The sequence below is a fragment of the Penaeus japonicus genome, unplaced genomic scaffold (assembly GCF_977035675.1).
Source record: "Penaeus japonicus unplaced genomic scaffold, GWHDUDI00000001_assembly GWHDUDI00000003, whole genome shotgun sequence".
Classification (NCBI taxonomy): Eukaryota; Metazoa; Arthropoda; class Malacostraca; order Decapoda; family Penaeidae; genus Penaeus; species Penaeus japonicus.
In genome coordinates this window covers 1593366-1614079 of record NW_028234405.1, presented here as the reverse complement: position 1 = coordinate 1614079, position 20714 = coordinate 1593366, and the positions used below count along the sequence as shown (strand labels likewise).

The window sequence follows — 20714 nt, the reverse complement described above, 5'->3', positions numbered from 1 at the left end:
GACTGACTGACTGACTGACTGACTGACTGACTGACTGACTGACTGACTGACTGACTGACTGACTGACTGACTGACTGACTGACTGACTGACTGACTGACTGACTGACTGACTGACTGACTGACTGACTGACTGACTGACTGACTGACTGACTGACTGACTGACTGACTGACTGACTGACTGACTGACTGACTGACTGACTGACTGACTGACTGACTGACTGACTGACTGACTGACTGACTGACTGACTGACTGACTGACTGACTGACTGACTGACTGACTGACTGACTGACTGACTGACTGACTGACTGACTGACTGACTGACTGACTGACTGACTGACTGACTGACTGACTGACTGACTGACTGACTGACTGACTGACTGACTGACTGACTGACTGACTGACTGACTGACTGACTGACTGACTGACTGACTGACTGACTGACTGACTGACTGACTGACTGACTGACTGACTGACTGACTGACTGACTGACTGACTGACTGACTGACTGACTGACTGACTGACTGACTGACTGACTGACTGACTGACTGACTGACTGACTGACTGACTGACTGACTGACTGACTGACTGACTGACTGACTGACTGACTGACTGACTGACTGACTGACTGACTGACTGACTGACTGACTGACTGACTGACTGACTGACTGACTGACTGACTGACTGACTGACTGACTGACTGACTGACTGACTGACTGACTGACTGACTGACTGACTGACTGACTGACTGACTGACTGACTGACTGACTGACTGACTGACTGACTGACTGACTGACTGACTGACTGACTGACTGACTGACTGACTGACTGACTGACTGACTGACTGACTGACTGACTGACTGACTGACTGACTGACTGACTGACTGACTGACTGACTGACTGACTGACTGACTGACTGACTGACTGACTGACTGACTGACTGACTGACTGACTGACTGACTGACTGACTGACTGACTGACTGACTGACTGACTGACTGACTGACTGACTGACTGACTGACTGACTGACTGACTGACTGACTGACTGACTGACTGACTGACTGACTGACTGACTGACTGACTGACTGACTGACTGACTGACTGACTGACTGACTGACTGACTGACTGACTGACTGACTGACTGACTGACTGACTGACTGACTGACTGACTGACTGTTTATCTAGCCACTTCCATCTGTATGTCCAACTATTGCTATACCTTTCAATTCACATATACATCCACAAACATATCTCTATCTACAAAAATCTAAATATCTACCTCGCATTCCATTCCAGCCTTAACCACTCCCCTCATCCTGATATATAAACTATTAAACTATTCTCTTAATAAAGGAAGATCCAACACCCTCACAAAAGTATAGATTCCACACACCCCCTCACCCCTTCCCCCTTCCCCCTCTCCCCTTCCCCCGACCCGCGAACAGCCGCAACTCGCATTCGGAGGATCGAGTATTGTTTGCTCGACTCGGAACCCCTTCTCTCCTCTTTCTTTCTGGCCAAAAGGCGTGTAATGCTGACCAGTCTATTCCGGGTCTGATGCGCACGGGAGTTGGCTGCTGTGCAACAAGAAGTCAACACCGAGGCACGAGATGTAGCGTTCGCCAGGCCGTTATGTTGCTGGGAGAGGGAGAGGGAGAGGGAGAGAAAGGGAGAAGGGGAAAGAGGGATGGAGGGAGAGACAGGGAGAAGGGGAAAGAGGGAGGGAGAGAAAGGGAGAATGGGAGAAGGGGAAAGGAGGGAGGGAGAGAAAGGGAGAAGGGGAAAGAGGGAGGGAGGGAGGGTGGGAGGGGGAGAGAGGGAGAAGGGGAAAGAGGGAAGGAGAGTGGGAGGGGGAGAGGGGGAGTAGGAAGGAAAGAGGGAAGGGGGGAGGAGGGAGGTATGAGAGAAAAATAAATAAAAACAGAGGAAAACAGAAATACGAAGTCAACGTACCAAGAATAATACACAAACTCTCTGGATGTTCAAACCCAGTTACATTCAACCGAGTATGACATGAATAAGCTCTTATTAATAACCTAACATCAAACTCAATGAAACTGAACTTTCCACATTAACCCAAATCTTATTCTCTGCTCACTCGTCATTCCCCTAAACTCGTCGAATTTCCCACACTTTACCTCGTTGCCAGACCACGTGCATTTCCTCCTGCCAAACAATGCATGGGAGAGTTCATGCAACGAGGACCTCATGCCAAAGTTGCGATACAAAGCGAGGAGGTTAATGGGGGAAAAATGGGGGTTGGGAAAACTTGTGGGGGGTATACGAGGGTAAACTCGTTTAAACCTAACCGTCTGTTTATCATCTGTGGTTCTCTTTGTTCTAAAAGCATAGTAATAATCAAATGCCAATTATACAAACGTTGCTGATACATCGAGAAAAAAAAACAAGTAAGTTCACATCTTGAGAAATGAAGGCAGAAGGCAAACCAATATTACAACAAACAGGAACTATATCATAACCTCTGTAACGATCGGTGAAATACAATCTGTCAATAAAACCACATTGATCGAGATCCCCAATGCAGTCCGCTACCAGAGGGCCACTCATCAAGAGCATCACCTTCATAAATGCCTCAAGAAAAGAAAAAGAAAGAAAGAAAGAAAAAAAAACTAACAAGACCGGAAGAAGCCCAACTATCCATCTGAATAATATCTTAAACACCATCTTAATTTCTTAAACACCATCTTAATAGTTTCTCAAACACCATCTTAATTTCTTAAACACCATCTTAATAATACCTTCAAAACCATCTTAACAATATCTCAAACACCATCAATAACTTCAACACTCACCTAACATGAGGAAGGGCGCCGCCATGTTGATGCCGATGAACTCGACGCCCAGGTAGATGAGGAAGCCGAAGGCGGCGACGCAGGCGAGGACCGCCGACACGACGCCCATGAGGCCGAGCCAGGGCTTCGTCCGCACCCAGTCGGCCATCATGACGGTGGTGACGCTGAAGAACAACATGATCGCGATGGTCACGCCGAAGAACGGGATCACGGAGTTGGTGTTGTTTTCGAGCTCCGTCTCCAGCGTCCGGGACACGAAGCGGGCTACCTTGATGGAGCCCAAGTCCTTCCCGTTCATGGCTTTCAGGAGGGACTGTTCCCACAGGGCGGCGCTGGGGAAGGGGGGAGGGGGAGGGGAGAGAAGAGGGCGGTTAGAGAGGTTAGAGAGAGGGGGGTTGCAGAGGGGGGGGGTCTTTGGGCTATTCAATAATTGCAGAATCGACAGCATTAATTGTTACGTTAATGGCAAGGGAGTAGTGATAAGTATGGAGAACCATGATAGTAATAAAAAAAACAAACTAAAAATATCAATAATACTAAATAACTAATGATGATATCGATGGCCATACTAACAATACTAACATACTGCTCATCGTCAGAATATAATAGTTTTATTTGCATATGAAAGAAAAGTTTAAAAAACGAATCTGAATAAGAATGTAACCATCAAGCTATTCCGAACTCTGGCCTTCACCCTCTGAACGTAAAAAAATATATATATATTTTTTACCTTGAACCCATGAACAACGCAGCAAATAAGAAATGCAATACCATAATGAGGATTTCCTAAATCAATTCCAATCACTTTAATTTTTCTTCTGTTGCGATAAAACGGGCCGAAGGATTTAAAAACAGAGAAGCAAGAGCTAAGAAGTCACGCGATCTCGCTTCGGGATAGAGTGGCGTCTGGGATATGAGGGCGGGATGGATGAAGGCAAGAAAAAGAAGGGGAAAATGGGATGGATGAAGGCTAGAAAAAGAGGGGGGGGGGGAATAGTGGTGGAAATGCTGAGGAGGGGAAGTGCGGAGGGAGAGGGGAGAGGGGAAAATGGCGAGAAGTAATCAAGAGGGAATGACAAACGGTGGAAAGTAATGAATGAGGGAGTGGGAAATATAACAAAATGAAGAGGAATGAATGAGGGGAGGGAGAGGGGGGGAGTCGAGAATAGTGGAGGTAGAGAGCAACCAAGGCTGATGACAAGACTAAAGATTGGCAGAAGTGGAGGGAATGAACAAGGTGAAAAATCCACTCGCGGAGAATCAAACCATCCCGGATACCTGGGTGGCGCTAAATAAGTCGCAACGAGTCAAACATTTGCACGAGCGTTAAATACTCGTGCTCCGAGAACCTAACCTCGCCTCGGCCAAAAACAATGCACCGACAGCGACAACGAGCGAGCGAGGAGGGAGCCGTTAACCAAAGTCCCCGCGTCATGGTCTCATTGAACGAACACAGGTAGATAAACAGCTAAGAAGAGCGAGTGTTCGTCTCGGTGTTAGCTTTAATGTTATCGGCTCCGCGCGTGTCTATATACATGTATCTAAAGTATGGAGTAAGTGCGACCTCCTTGGCGCTTGCTTGGTCAAACACACCTGGCTGGGTCTTCACCAAGGCAAGGTCGGAACACCCTCTGTTGGCTGAGGGCGGCGTGTTTAGCTGTGTGTTTAGCGATGTGTATCTTGCTAATAGTGATTACGTCAGTTCAGTCCAAGGAAAAAAAAATCCTGCTGACTTGAGATATAATCTTTATCAAAATCGACGAGTATCTGACTATATTCAAACAAAATGAGCCAAAAAAAGGTGATTTCATAAATCGTCTCGTGCTGCTTTGATCTGCCTTGTGGCCAGTGTGATTGATATGACGCCCTACTACTATTCTGCAAGCTGCAGTTCCAAGCGCAAGGACATGAGAAAAAAAATGCAGCCCACAATCAAGCAAGAGGGTGGGCGAATCCCGGCCTATCCTTGATAAAATCCTATCCTACAGTTAATCAAGAGGGTGGGTGAATCCTATCCCGGCCTATCCTTGATGATAAAAGCGCCGTCTCACCTTTCGTCCTCCTTGCGGGTGTTGGTCCTGAGCCAGTAGGAGATGGACAGGGCCTTGACGCTCTCGATGGTGCTGGCGTTGGAGATCTCGAGGCCGCCGAAGAACAGCGGGAAGACGTACATCTCGAACGTGTTGGGATTCAGCATGAGCGGGTACGTCAGGTTGTACTCGCCCTTCTCGATGTCGGGCATGAGGTCATTCAGGTCCAGGATGTTGTTCTCGTAGCACTTGCCGTCCCAGATGCCGCAGAGGTCCTCGTAGCGGACGAACCTGTCGTCGTACTCGACCCCGACGGTGTGGGTGAGGCGGTCAACCTCCATGATGTCTTTCCACACCTCATCCCTCAACAGAGTGCCCTCGTCCTTCGCCATGATGATGAAGCGCGCGAACCTGCCCGTCCTGGTCACGCGGGACGGGTGGAAGTCGGAGCTGAAGTTCAGGAAGAAGTTCTCCTCGATGATCGCCCGCTCGTCCTTGGCGCCGCCCGTCGTGGGCGCGAAGAGGTACTCGGGGTCATCCTCGTAGACGATGTTCTGGAAACCCGTAGCCAAGATGGCGGTGATGAAGATCGGGACGATGATGAAGTACCCGAAGTGGTTGGCGATGATCTGGCCCAGCCGGTAGAAACTTCGGTTGAGGAAGTTGTCGAACTTTTCGAGGAAGCAGCCCATGATGGATCGGAGGCGGGGGCTCTCGGTGATGCAGGTGGGGGCGAGGCAGCAGTTGCAGCAGGTGAGCTGCTCGGGGGTCCTCGCCTCGCGCGGCTCCTCACACCTGAAACGAGAAATGCACCGCGTGAATAACCTGCAGCAACACAATTTCAAAAGTCCACTAACAAAGGACTTCATAAAACAAGAGAAATAAACGGAAACACTTCAAAAGAAATACACACACACACAAAAAAAAAATCTAAACAGGAAAAAAAGCAAAAACGCATTCAATCAACGCACTTCCACGACCATCAAACACACGAAATGTACGAAAAAAATACTTAAATCCAAACTCAACTCGAGCCAACTAACCCTAACACACACGCAGGAAGTCAGACACGTGAAAAGCGTCCGCAGAGCAAAAGCAACAGCCCGGGTGCGCGCCACCGAGACATGTCATTGCACTCGCGATATTCTGGAAACGAAAGCGTAGCGATCGTCCGTCCGTACGCAAAGGCAGCGCAGCTCGTAAAACCCGCACGAGTCTACTACTTCCTCTAATTTCTCCGTCCGTGAACAGGATTAAAAGTGCAACACGGGGATTCTAACCGATTTCATGTAGAGTGCCGACTTCCTCCTGTCTTCCAGTACACTGCACGCTCGTAACTGCAGTACGAGTCTCCAGCGCAGTCGAGTTCTCACGTCCTCGCGCTCACAGTACTGACAGTCTGACACCCTCCCCTTCGGCACTCGAATCGCTACTGGAATGACCCGACACCTTCCCTGCTCTTATATCGCTCTCGCTACATCAATACACTTGCGCCTCTCGCCTCGCCTGCCATGCCATGCCATGCCATGCCTTCGGATCACGTCAATAACATGATTAAATAAAATGGACATGACGAGACGGTCGAAGCTAACGTCGTCATAACAAGGACTTCGACCCTTACGAACCCCCCTCCTTCCTCATCGATCCCCCGATTTCCCGATCCTCATTGCTTCTCGTAGCCATGCAATAAAGCTCTGGTGATTAGTCGAGGATGTAAACTAATCATCCCTTAATTGCCATCCTGAGGACAGAGGAATTCGAGTCACGTCACGGAAGGCAAGACAAGACAAGACAAGACAGCAAAACGTCTATTGACCAAACACACTTCCTTGGCCTTGGGAGAACAAGATGATTGGCGGTGACATAACTGGCGGACTTATTAGCGAGCCGTGAGGTTTAATTTGCTTGTCTGTTTGTTCGTTTGTTTGTTTGTATGTATGTCTTTCTGTCTGCTTGTCTATTTGTATGTACGTTTGTGTGCGCTTGCTTGCTGGATCTGATGTCCTGAGGCATTTGAATTAAAAAAAACAACAACAACAAAAAACAGCGACTTTTGCATCGTCAATATTTAATTCCTTCATCATCCATCATCCTCCTCCTCCTCCTCCTCCTCTTCTTCTTTCTCCTCCTCCTCCTCTTCTTCTTTCTCTTCCTCCTCTTCCTCTTCTTTCTCTTCCTCCTCCGCCTCTTCTTTCTCTTCCTCCTCCGCCTCTTCTTTCTCTTCCTCCTCCGCCTCCTCTTTCTCTTCCTCCTCCGCCTCCTCTTTCCCCTCCTCCTCCTCCTCCTCCTCCTCCTCTTCCTCACCTTGCACATCATCCTTCAGGACAATGGACGTCATCCCCGCATTTGCAGACTACCTCGCCAACCATGACGAAGTGGATCTGATCATAGGCTTACCTCTGACGTCATCCAAGTGGGAAAAACCCAGGAAGGAGGGGACTTTTCGTCACTCCTTTTGGAATAACAATGACAGGAGCGCGCACACATCCTTGTACATAAATACACTATTTCTATCTATTATATATATCCATTTGTCTACTCATTCATATCTATATCTTATGTATATATGTATGTATGTATGTATGTATGTATATATATATATATACATATATATATATATATATATCTATATATCTATATATCTATATATATACATATATATATATATATACACACATATATCTTTATACAAATATGTGTACATATCTCGCTATCTATCTGTATGTATGTATGTATGTATGTATGTATGCATGTATGCATGCATGTATGTATGTATGCATAATAATCAAGCAGCTTCCTCTTCGCTACATTTATTTGGTCATCGAGTTCTCTCTCTCTCTCTCTCTCCTCTGCCTCTTGACCTTCGCCAGGCCACTTAATTAAGAGGTCATCGAACACGCGCGAGCGGCCACTCCCTCCCTCCCTCCCTCCCTCACTCCCTCCCTCACTTACTCGGCAACAGACGACGCCAACCAAGGCTTAACCCTCGAGTGTCCGAAATATTGCAATATTTAGGTCGATTTCCGTTTTCCTTCGTTTCCTTCGGCTCTGCATTGCAAAGCCGCTGGCGTGTATATCTGATCTCTATTGCAAAGCCTGCATTCACGGCCACAGGCAACACCTTAAGTACAATTCGCAAACGGCTAAATAAAGAGGGAAGGAAAAATAGATAAAATAACGGGAAAAGTTGAGTGTTATTTTGGGTCTGGAAATTCCTTGACGCGATGTGACGGAGAACGATTTGTTCTGGTCAGCTGATTGTGTTTTCCTGATGCAAAGGAAGAGTAAACTTTTAAACTGTTCATTCACTGTGTGTCATACAAGAAGAGGTAAACAGAACATGATACTGTATTCTCTCTAAAACAAAGAATGTTTACACCACGTATTTGCTCCATTAAAATAATTTAATCGTATGTATGTATGTATGTATATATGTGTGTGTGTGTGTGTGTGTGTGTGTGTGTGTGTGTGTGTGTGTGTGTGTGTGTGTGTGTGTGTATATATATATATATATTACCTCAACCGCTGAATATGTAAACTAGAAAAATGCTTACTTTGCCTAAATTAAGTCTACGAGAGGAGCTATGACATATAGGCCTACGGTATTTTGTTAGCGAGAGCACAATATTGCTTCTCTACTGCGGAAAAAAAAACGTCATACGAATATAGTCATCACTGCGTAATAAATAAAGTTTCGTACCTCATCTCTGAACAACAGTCATCCCACCCTCTGAATACCCCCCCCCTCCCCTCTCTTCTTCCTCTTTCATCACTAACTCTTCTTCCTCCTTGTTGTCACTCATGACTAAAGCTGTCAAGAATAATTGTGTTTCTTCGAATACACCCAATGGCCTTCTTGTATATGATGTAATATTCTTTTTTCCACTTATTTCTCGGCTTTCCTAACCGGAGAGTTCCCATTCGAAAAACCACGAACCGAAAGTGAACTACGCGTTTGTGCGTGCGTTTATACGTGTGCGTGGGCGTGTGTGTGCGCGTGTGAATGATAATATCCCCTATCTCTAAGTCTAGCCATTCACCAGTTACTTACTCCCGACCACATTATTTCACCTTCAAGAAGAAAAAGCGGTTACGACACAAGCATTTCAATCACACCCCTTCGCCCCCCTCCTCTCCCTCTCCCTCTCCCCCACCTCTCTCCCCCTCGGATCTGTCCCCAAGCGATACCATGGATGATGCAACACCTAACGAGGGGAAACGCCACTAAACCGCCAAGGTCTCTCTCTCAACGCCGTTCACAAAAATAGGCAGCAAGTCCGTGGGAAGAGTCGGTCGCGTCACGAGGTACTTTCCCCGCCTTGCATTTGACAAGCCATAAACAAAGAATACGAAAAAAAAAAAACGAAAAAACATCAACGAAAAAAAGTGCCGAGACCATATACATATATATTTCTTGCACACGCCAGAGCCCCCCCCCCCCCATCCTGCGGTCTGTCTCATCATATCGCCTTGACCTCTTTCGCCAACTTTCCGACTTTCGGGAGAAAAGTACGATCGCAGTTTCGTGTCGTTTCCGAACGAGCGAGGACAAGAGGTCGCCGCCACGAGCAATAACGAGTCGAAATACTTCTCAGAAATACTTCTCAGAAATACTTCTCAGAAATACTTCTCAGAAATACTTCTCAGAAATACTTCTCAGAAATACTTCTCAGAAATACTTCTCAGAAATACTTCTCAGAAACGCAAGACGGGCTCAAGGCTAGGCTCCTGAGGCACCTTAAGAGCCGCCGACATCACACCTCAAAAATACCAGCGATCAAAACCGAACGAGCACGCACACTTTCCGCCGTAATCTTTCACCCTCATTTCCTTAATCATTCCTGCACCGCCAGGGGGTTAACACACACACACAAACTCACTCTCTCTGAACTGAACTGAACTGCTCTCTCTCTCTCTCTCTCTCTCTCTCTCTCTCTCTCTCTCTCTCTCTCTCTCTCTCTCTGTGTGTGTGTGTCTGTGTGTGTGTCTGTGTGTGTGTGTGTGTGTGTGTGAGAGTGTGTGTGAGAGTGTGTGTGAGAGTGTGTGTGAGAGTGTGTGTTTATGTGTATGTGTGTATATGTAAATGTATGTGTATGTGTCTCCGTGTGTTTTAAGAGGAGTGAGTCAGTGTGTGATTGGGTAATGAGTGAGAGAACGAGGTCGTGGGTGACCGTGTTTGCTTGGGGGGTTATGACGTAAGAGTATGTGTCACTGTACCTACAATATCAAGAAGAAACGTTACTAAACACGTCGCTGGATTCAGACCGAGATTTTTTTTTTTTTGAGGGGAGGGGGAGGGGAGGGGAGGGTCATTCTCCTCAAATCTTTCGTCTCATGAATGAGTCACACACTAGACGGACCATACTCTCTCTATCTCTCTCTGCCTCTCCCTCTCCCTATTTGCCTCTCCCTCTCCCTCCTTGCCTCTCCCTTTCCCTCCTTCCCTCTCTCTTTCTCTCCCTTTCCCTCCTTACCTCTACCTCCTTCCCTCTACCTCTCCTTCCCTCCCCCTACCTCTACCTCCTTACCTCTCTCTCTCCCTTTCCCTCCTTCCCTCTCCCTCTCCCTCTCCCTCTCCCTCCTTCCCTCCATCTCTCCCTCCTTCCCTATCCATCTCTCCCTCCTTCCCTATCCATCTCTCCCTCTCCCTCCTACCCTCCACCTACCCCTCTCCCTCCTACCCTCCACCTACCCCTCTCCCTCCTTACCTCCACCTCCACCTCTCCCTCCTTCCCTCCACCTCTCCCTCTCCCTCTCCCTCCATACCTCCACCTCTCCCTCCCTCCCTCCCTCCGCAATTTCTCACCGGCGATTACGTCACAGTTGCGTCACCCTTAAGGATCTTCTTAGCCTTGGTTGATGTAGGATGTTATCTCCAGCTCGCCGGGGGAAGAGATAGTGAAAGAGAATGTAAACAGAAGATCCTTTCCTGTTTCTGAATGACCTTCGAGTTTGTTCTTTGGCATCCGAACCGAGGAGCGCATTCACTCGGCACGGCGGTTTACGTTTACTAAAATAGGCGAAGTTTCGTTACCTATGATATGAGAAGTTTCATTTGCTATGATATAAGAAGTTTCAATTACTAAACTATGCGAAGTTTCAGTTACTAAACTATGCGAAGTTTCAGTTACTAAACTATGCGAAGTTTCAGTTACTAAACTATGCGAAGTTTCAGTTACTAAACTACGCGAAGTTTCATTTACTAAAATAAGCGAAGTTTCATTTACTAATATGCGCGAAGTTTCATTTACTAATATACGCGAAGTTTCAGTTACTAAACTACGCGAAGTTTCATGTACTAATAGACGCGAAGTTTCATTGACTAAAATAAGCGAAGTTTCATGTACTAAACTACGCGAAGTTTCATGTACTAAACTACGCGAAGTTTCATTCACTAAACTACGCGAAGTTTCGTTTACTAAAAGATGCGAAGTTTCATGCGAATTCCTGAACTCTTCGCAATGACTAAACAAATAATAAGCGAACAAGAACACTCCCATTAAAACTAAGGTCGCGCAAGCTCATTACGCGAACCAGCCATTATAATAATAAAAAAAAAGGAATTGCAGCAAGCTTTACGACTGCTTTCGCAATGCTTGTCATAATCATCATGCATTTCATTCATGTACCCAACTCTAACTACAAAAAAAATTATCTCGTTTTCTGTGCGTTTGGTTTGTAAAGTAAGCGTCTAAAAGAAAACGTGAATGAATTAAATCGTGAAATGCACAAACACACATTAATCTAATCTATTTACACAGGTTTCACACACGTAGGACTATTTATTCCATGGGCACTATACAGCGGGGCACTCACATTACGCTATAATCCTCGGGCACAGTACACGGTTGATGATCACAGTACGATGGGCAAGTAAGCACAAGGGAATCCCGGTCACAACGAGGGGCAAGCACAAGGGAATCCCGGTCACAACGAGGGGCAAGCACAAGGGAATCCCGGTCACAACGAGGGGCAAGCACAAGGGAATCCCGGTCACAACGAGGGGCAAGCACAAGGGAATCCCGGTCACAACGAGGGGCAAGCACAAGGGAATCCCGGTCACAACGAGGGGCAAGCACAAAGGAATCCCGGTCACAACGAGGGGCAAGCACAAGGGAATCCCGGTCACAACGAGGGGCAAGCACAAGGGAATCCCGGTCACAACGAGGGGCAAGCACAAGGGAATCCCGGGTCACAACAAGGGGCAAGCACAAGGGAATCCCGGTCACAACGAGGGGCAAGCACAAAGGAATCCCGGTCACAACGAGGGGCAAGCACAAGCTCTCTCTCCTCCAGCAACAGGATCACCATGCAACAGCCTCTGTTCTGCGGCTCGTCTCGCCCCGACCCTTGCAACCTTGTGCTATGTGTTACCCCGCTTATATCACTGTATCATGTTGGCACAAGATTGCACAGTATCAAGGACCCGCTGGTGTGGCAACACAGTGGGATATTATGTCTGCAGACGAGGGTGTGATGTTGAGAAGCATCATATACGTACATACATATACGTACACACATATACGTACACACATACGTACATACATATACGTACATACATATACGTACACACATATACGCACACACATATTCGCACACACATATACGCACACACATATACGCACACACATATACGTACATACATATACGTACACACATATACGTACACATATACGCACATACATATACGTACACACATACGTACATGCATATCCGTACAAACAAGACAAGACAGCACGTCGGGTATGTATATGTCACATTAGCTTATCCGTTTACGGCGAAAGACGCTACTAAACCTTTTATTGCAAACATTTTACTTATCAATGATGCAACACACCTCTCTCTCTCTCTGCACCGCGAGAGAGGGAGAGAAAGGAAGGTCATAATATAGTCCTTTAATAGGAATTCGAACTTCATAATGGAAATTAATCTCTCTGACCTTAAAACACAGATAAAGAACAGGTTATGTAAGAAAAAAAAACATAACATGGACGACCTTATTTCAAATAAATGACCATGACATTAAGATTAAGAAGAAAAAAATATATACATATATAAATTCAATTTCGATGACGACTTTCATTACTTTCTTCATAATGGAGTTTAATTGGCCAAAAAAAAAGGGAAATATTTTCAAGGTATACAGGTTCTAAGTAATAACGGGAGTATAATAAATATTGTAATGATAGTTATTTCATAAGTTTGAACGTATCCTATCAAATATATAAGATTTCTTGTAATTTGTGACCGTCTTCTAAACCGAGCGTTCATTCACTTAAAAAACCCGATTAAGTAATGGATTTATTCTACATATTTACAACATACTTTCTACTCTCCTACTTTCTAGTGATCTTGGACTACAACAGCCTATCAACCCCCTTCCCCCCCTCCCCCTCCCCCCAAGCCACCAGAATCATATACATATACATACATACACTATGCAAGTAACGCTGGCCGACAATACAAAGCAGAAACTTGTAAAGAGAGAAAAAAAAGACTGTCCGCCCCCCCTCCCCCCCCCACAAAAAAAAAAAAAAAAAAAAAAAAAAAAAGGCACGGCACGAGGCAAGGATAACAACTCCTTTAACACGCCTTTAACCAAACCGTTCTGTGCATAAGCAACAGCCTGAGCAGGTTTAGAAATGACTACATTGAATTACATGTCCACTTAACGGAATACTTTTTCATATGGTTAAGGAGGACACACACACACACACACACAATCACACACACACACACAAACACACACAAACAAACACACACAAACAAACACACACAAACAAACACACACAATCACACAAAACACACACACACACACAAACAAAAGCACACAAACAAAAACACACAAACAAAAACACACAAACAAAAACACACAAACAAAAACACACACACAAAAAATACCCTACGATAGTTTAAGATTTTGATAAAGGGAGGAATTGTATTTCTATTAAGCGTTTCTATATATAGGGTCGTGCTTGCTTGTAAGCTTCTCGCTACGCACTCCCTTCTTGAGAGGCAGGTGTCTTGGCACTAACCCAAGGTCTGTGTCTGTCTGTTTCTCTGTGTTGGCCTCTCTTTGTCTTTCTTTCTTCCCATCTCTCTCTCTCTCTCTCTCTCTCTCTCTCTCTCTCTCTCTCTCTCTCTCTCTCTCTCTCTCTCTCTCTCTCTCTCTCTCTCTCTCTCTCTCTCTCTCTCTCACTCACTATCGTCTATCTTCACCCTCCCTCTCTCTATGGTCTATCCCCCCCCTCTCACTATGGTCTACCTCCCCCCCCTCACTCACTCACACACTCTCCCTCTCCCTCTCCCTCTCATGGTCTCTCTATCCTCTCTCTCTCCCTCTCTCTCATGGCCTCTCTATCTATCCCCCCTCTCTCTCTCTATCTCTCTCCCTCCGTCTCTCTCTCCCTCTCCCTCTCTCTCATGGCCTCTCTATCCTCTCTCTCCCCACCCACTGGCGGGCAAATTCCAGCCATAGCACATTATCGCGCGCGGTTACGAAAGTCCAGAGTGGCTACGCAATGCCTCTGGAATATGGTTTCCAAAACTTGCAACGCTCTCTCCTTTTTTTCTCTAAACCCTTTCCCAATTTCGTAGTTCCTTCTAACGTGAAAGTATTACAGTTTCATCACCATCACCATCATCATCATCATCGTCATCATCACACTTGCTTCAAAACATCAGAACATCACCTCGTCCGAATCACAAGCCACTAATCATCGTCTCCGGAGAATTACCAACTCTAATCACTACTCTGCCGTGGCGTCGACCGCACAACCCGGGCATTAAAGACCAACTTCCTGGTTAGGCTTTGGGGGTCTTGTCTCTCCTCGAAAGCACCTACTGTAGGCCTAAGCTTTCAAAGTCTCAAAAAGTGGTACCTAAGCCTTGTGGTGGTGGTGGTGGTGGTGGTGGTGGTGGTGGTGGTGGTGTTGCGACAACCTCAGATCTGGGAAGTTTGGGTGGGGAGAGGGAGGAGACAGCATATACTTATATATGTAATTTCTGAAGCTGGTTGAATTAGGAGTTCATTTCTCCTGAATGAGGTCTCGTTTATTTCTTCAATGTGTACCGAGTGCCACTGTAATTTCTGAATGTCTATTTCTACCCTAATTCGCTATTCAAGGGTCATCATAGCACGCCTCAAAATAACAACCCTATAGATAACATAACTTTGTAAAAACAAACAAACAAGTAGGCCTATCTTCGTACCCCTTAATTAAAAAAAGAGAAAGAAACAAAAAAAAACTTACGCCAGATCACCGTAGGCATGGATATATTTCGAATGTAGATTAGTCACAAACAGCTGAGTGTCAGATCCCAATCGGTGCGTCCCCAATCTTCGTCTTTTCCACTGTTCTTCCATTTTCTTTTTTTTTCTTTTCGTATAGATTTTCCTCCGGTGTGTGTGTTTTTTTTTTTACACAAATAGTAAATTCTTGCAGTGTCGGTAATGTACTTTATTCCACAGCGAACGCCCCCCTCCAAAAAAAAGTATTATCACTACCAAAGTTAAAACGACACCTCAATTTCGAAATATCCGAGGCACTTCTTCCTTCATTCACAGTTAAAAATCGTAAAATCCACATCCACTTCCTCCTTTTCGACTTGGAAGACGGGACGAAACCACATGCCCCGAAATGGCCTTTTTCTTTTCTCGTAATTCAAGGTGAGGATACAGCCGGTGCCATGTCTTCCTGCGCTTGTGTCAAGGGCGTGACTACAAATCCTATCCTCTTCTTCCTTTTTTGAGTTTCCGCCCCACGCCGACTGGAGACAACGCAAGGGCTCTTGTTGTACTTCGGAACTCCTCGAAATGGCCTAACGAGCAGTTCCCTTCGAGAAAATACAATCAAACTGAGATAGGACTCAATCCTCTTCATCGCTAAATGCCTCTTGTAAACCATAAGCAAAAGCGATTCTCATGTGCTTTAATGAGCTATTCATCAGCAAGGGAGGACGTCGGGAAGAAAAAGAAGAAGAAAAAAAAGAGAGAAAACCAATTTGCAATTATAATCCGGCAATCTACCTCCTTCACACGCCTTCTGTGCGCGTCTCCAGACTTCCTTGTTTTATCAGAGAGGTCAAGTCAACAGGTCATCGTAGATAAGCGTCATTTACGCAAAGGATGCAATCGTGAAGTGACAAGTAATGCCGATAATGATAATCAATCCTCTAAATAAATAAAACTAGCCATTATTGAACGTAGGCCAATGCCACGCGTAATTGTTATCGACACGAGACTCGTAATTAATGTTAATCTTTGCGTTCGTCAGCATCCCTATCACGTTTAAGAAAGGAATGGCCATCCACCTTGACCTGCCATGGGAAGGTTGGATGGCGATTTTGTGATGTGCAAGCGATTTTTCCTAATTATAGGATGTATATTTGTACTGCCTGTAAAAGATCCTAACATGGTAAGGCAGTCGTTTTTATAACGATGACATTAAATCAATTGCTACATTGAATGTACCAAATAAATTATATATATACACACACACACATATATATATACACACATATATATATGTAAATATATGTATATATCATTCATAAATGTATGTAATCAAAAGGCTATAAACATTTATCCGAAAAATAATTTTTGTTCCCGGTAGCTGAATAAGCGGCATCTTTCTTTTTTCATCATTCACGGACAATGCCTTCGCAAATAGCCGTCGACAGGATAAAAAGACATGAACACAGCCTCGCAGAACAACGTGGAAAAACCGCGCATCAAATGCCACGCAAATCCGAGGAGGAGAGAGAGAGAGAGAGAGAGAGAGAGAGAGAGAGAGAGAGAGAGAGAGAGAGAGAGAGAGAGAGAGAGAGAGAGAGAGAGAGAGAGAGAGAGAGAGAGAGAGAGAGAGAGCGTGCGCGCGCGGGTATTTTGAATCCCACCGTTAATCACGATAGAGATCTGAGGTCTTGAGCTTGACGATTTGGCATGGCGATCGGAAGATATAATAATACCAAAAAAAAAACAAAAAAACTCGGGGAGGTAGGGGTGTGGTAGTGGGGGGGCGGGGTGGAGGGAGATGAATCGAAAAAGAGAGAATTCAATTGAACACTTAGTCCTAACTTCCTGGACCCTGGGTGACCTTCGAGGCAGCTGAGTAAATTCTTCTTCTTTATGTTTGATTCTAGCCGTTCCTGCTGAGCTCCGACGCCCTTCCTTTTCTACGTGGGGATGAGGGGGGGGCGGCGAGGGGAGAAAAGGGGGAAAGAAGGGGAGAAGGAGAATGATTTAGAGGACGGTCGTGAAGGAAGTTGAGGAAAAGTGTCTGGATAGCAGATTGGCAATACGAAAATCGCACACATTCGCTGAAACACACGCCCACACAATCCTACACGCCCACACACACACACACACATACACACACACACACAATCCTACACACACACACATACGCCCACACAATCCTACACACACACACATACAATCCCACACACACAAACACACAGGCTCGTTTGTATATTAATCTAAGGTGTGACAAGAGTAAGAAAAATGTCGAGTAATGTTCAGCCTCTTTTTAAGGGGTGGGGATGGGGGTGGGGGGGTATTATGGAACAAGAGGGAAAGAGAACTTGTATAAATAAAGTAGCTACATTTAGGTGCCTCTCAAGGCTTTCCATGACTGAAGGTGCGGGGCGAGAGGCAAACGGGGGGGTGGGGGTGAAAGAGTTATGGATGCTGGAAGCAACACACACACTTATATGTGTGTGTGGATTTTTTTTTCCCGATTCGCCAATCCTTCCTAGATGTTTTTAGAGCTGCTAACTGCAACAGGTAATATATATTCTTGCTCTGGAATATGTAGAGAAAAAATGTGACCTCGAACAAACAAGGCTACGAAGATTATACTAAAAAAATTGTCAAACCATTAAATTAATCCGGTCTCTTAGACACCTCAAATTAATTACACACTTATAAAAAGAATCACCCATGCTAATAAAACACTAGCAAAATACAATGCTTGTCCTAGTGTGGAAATCCAACCTAGCCTAACATAGCACGAAGGCCAAGTTACGAACCTTCTTAAGGACTTACGACTAATAGATAATCCATTCTCTGACTTGACGAGCAATCTGACCTATGGGAGTATATGTGGAGGGGAGGGGGGAGGGAGGGGGGCTGAAGGCAAATCAGTAAGACGATTAATTACTGAAGTGAAGAAGATAGTATAGGGTGACCTAGGTCTAAAGGTGTTTAGGTATGTGTTGATACTAGAAAAAAGGCGGATTAGAGAGAGGAGGAGGGAGGGAGGGAGAGAGAGAAGGCAGGGACGAGAGGGAAAGGAGAGGAATAGAAATAGAGAGGTAGAGATGCAAAGAATGAGAGAGAGAGAGAGAGAGAGAGAGAGAGATAGAGAGAAATATCAAGGGTCTGGCCTTCTCTCGACGAGTCCCAGCGATATGCTATAGAGAATACAAAACAAAACAAAAACAAAAAAAAAGAAGAAAAAAAACGTGATAATATCACACGCCTCTTCCTCTTCCTCTTCCTCACCATGGCTGCAATTACCTTTTTTCTTTTTCTTTTCCTTCCGCTCCTAAAAGTCCCTTCCTCTTACTCTTTTTCCTCCCACCCTAAAAGTCCCCCCCTCCCCCCCTCCCCCCCTTACTCTTCGCAGACTTGAAAATCGACACAAGACATGGGAACACAGGGCGGCGTGGCTGCGGTTTCTCAAAGTGGACAAGTTCCTGTCGAACGTAATGGCTAAGGGAGAGAAACATGTTTTTTTTTCTCCTTCTTCTTCTTTTTTCTTCTCCTTTTTCTTCTTCTTCTTCTTCTTCTTCTACTTCTTCTTCGTGGTATTTCCCAAGAGCTAAATGCGCGCTCTCTAAATGAGCTTGCTCGAAATGCTCACCTTGAGACAAGAGAAAAAAAGGAATCTAGCTCATGATTTACTGTAGACTGATAATAAAGACTCAGCAGGGTTGCTATTATATCATCGTATCATTTCGCAACGTCGTTATTATATACGTAGTTAGCCATTTGAGTACTTAACAAGTAGTACTTAACGAGTGGTAAATAACGTTAGTACATTAGTAGTGCACAACGAGGTGATTCATTAGCTCACAAGAAACTTAATTTATCAGATTCTTAAAAAAAAAAAAAAAAAAAAAAAAAAAAAAACACACACACAAAGCCCGATCTAAAATTGATAGTACAACAGTTATCTTATACAAACTTAACTCAATTTCGAAATATATTTGTTCGCTTCTTCCTGGCAAACAAAAATCCAATCTCTTTTAAACCTGCAATTTTTTTTTCTGCCGTATACGTCAAAAATAAAACTAATCTTTCAAAAAATCAAGAGATCGTCAAAGGGCTATACAACACCAAGCCACGCACGCAGCAAGCCAGTTCGCCAGGGCGTGTTGGAAAGCCCCAAAACATTAATCTAAAAAGGTGTAGTCCTTTTGCCCTTAGGCTACGAACGTCCTTGAAAATGCCAGATGGTGCTTTGAGCATCTTCGTGGGAGGGAGGCTGAGCTAGATGGTCATCTCGATAGAAAAAAAGTTTATATATATCTACTTCTATGTATAAATCTTATGCAAATTGGATGACTCGAAGTAAGGCATCAACATCTGAATGAACAAACAAACAAACAAAAAAACAACAACAGTGTTCTGTAATTCGCGAAAAATAAACAGGGACTCAGGTATTCGTGAGAGTGTAATCATCCACGGATGTTTATGAGTAAAGACTGATTTACGAATTAAAGGGCATGTTTTTGTCAGCGATATAATACACGCGGTGGTGGAAAGGGGGAAAGGGGAATGAGAGAGAGAGAGAGAGAGAGAGAGAGAGAGAGAGAGAGAGAGAGAGAGAGAGAGAGAGAGAGAGAGAAAGATATAAAAAGACGGGGAAAGAAAAATGCGCGAAAGGAAAGACGAAGAAAGGTAGGAAGAGACCGGAATGAGAGAATTACATCCAAAGAGGAGGAGGATAAATTGAAGAGAAGAGGTAACAGGTGGAGGAAGTGAGTACGACGTTGGGTGGTGGTGATGGAGGAGGAGAAGGAGGAGGAGGAGGAGGAGGAGGAGGAGGAGGAGGAGGAGGAGGAGGAGGAGGAGGAGTAGGAGGAGGAAGAGGAGTTGAAGGAGGAGGGGGAGGCCGGGTGAAGGAGGGGGAGGGGGAGGGGGGTTGAGGAAGAAAAAATAAAAGAGGGGAAAAGGAAGACGAAGAAGAGGAGAATTAAAGGGAGACTTAGAAGAAAAAAAAAGAAGAAGAGTAAGAGGGGGGAGGGAAGGAAGAGGAGGAAGAGCAAGAGGAAGAGGAGGAAGACACACTCGGAGAAGAACCAAAGGGACTATGGGACTATGCCCATACGAGAAACAGACCTTGAATAACAACGACACTCAAAATGGATGGATGGGAAGGCCCGCGTATCGGGGGTGGGGGGATCCTGATAGGTTGGGGGGAAGGGGTATGGGTGGGTGGGGGTGGGGGAGGCGGATATGCAGTCTGTGACCTTGGTGGAAGCAGTACAGTCAGGGTACAAATGAACGAGGGAAGAGTCGAAAATAAGAGATAACTAAGTAAATAATGAGAGAGAAAGAGAGAGAGAGAAAGTTAGAGAGAGAGGAAGAAAGACATATATATATAGATAAATAGAGAGAGAGAGAGAGAGAGAGAGAGAGAGAGAGAGAGAGAGAGAGAGAGAGAGAGAGAGAGAGAAAGAGAGAGAGAGAGAGAGAGAGAGAGAGAGAGAGAAAAGAGAGACAGACAGACGAACGAGTACCTAGAATGGAACCGATAAAGGAGTGTTTGCAAAGAGACTAATGAATGGGATCCCACCTTGATACAGGATACACGCATGGACTCTCCCTCCGTTACGGTCGGCGGTTCTCATCACCCCGAAAATC

The 20714-nt window shown here is 45.3% G+C and overlaps 1 protein-coding gene across 6 annotated transcripts in view; it reads right to left on the bottom strand.

The window, feature by feature from the left end:
• Ptr (patched domain-containing protein) overlaps window positions 1-20714 on the bottom strand; it is a 149512-nt gene that overhangs the window by 68098 nt on the left and 60700 nt on the right. For 5 of the 6 annotated variants that reach the window (XR_015192520.1, XR_015192519.1, XM_043005189.2 and 2 more), the window contains 2 exons: window positions 4862-5635; window positions 2811-3142 (listed from right to left, as the gene is read on the bottom strand). Coding sequence is in view for 4 of the 6 variants with exons in the window: in XM_086554502.1 (XP_086410628.1) it covers window positions 2811-3142; window positions 4862-5635 (1106 nt within the window). In the remaining 2 variants the exon portion in view is untranslated. Of the gene's footprint in view, window positions 1-2810; window positions 3143-4861; window positions 5636-15093; window positions 15271-20714 lie in introns of those variants that run through there. The other variant, XM_043005188.2, reaches the window with a different exon arrangement.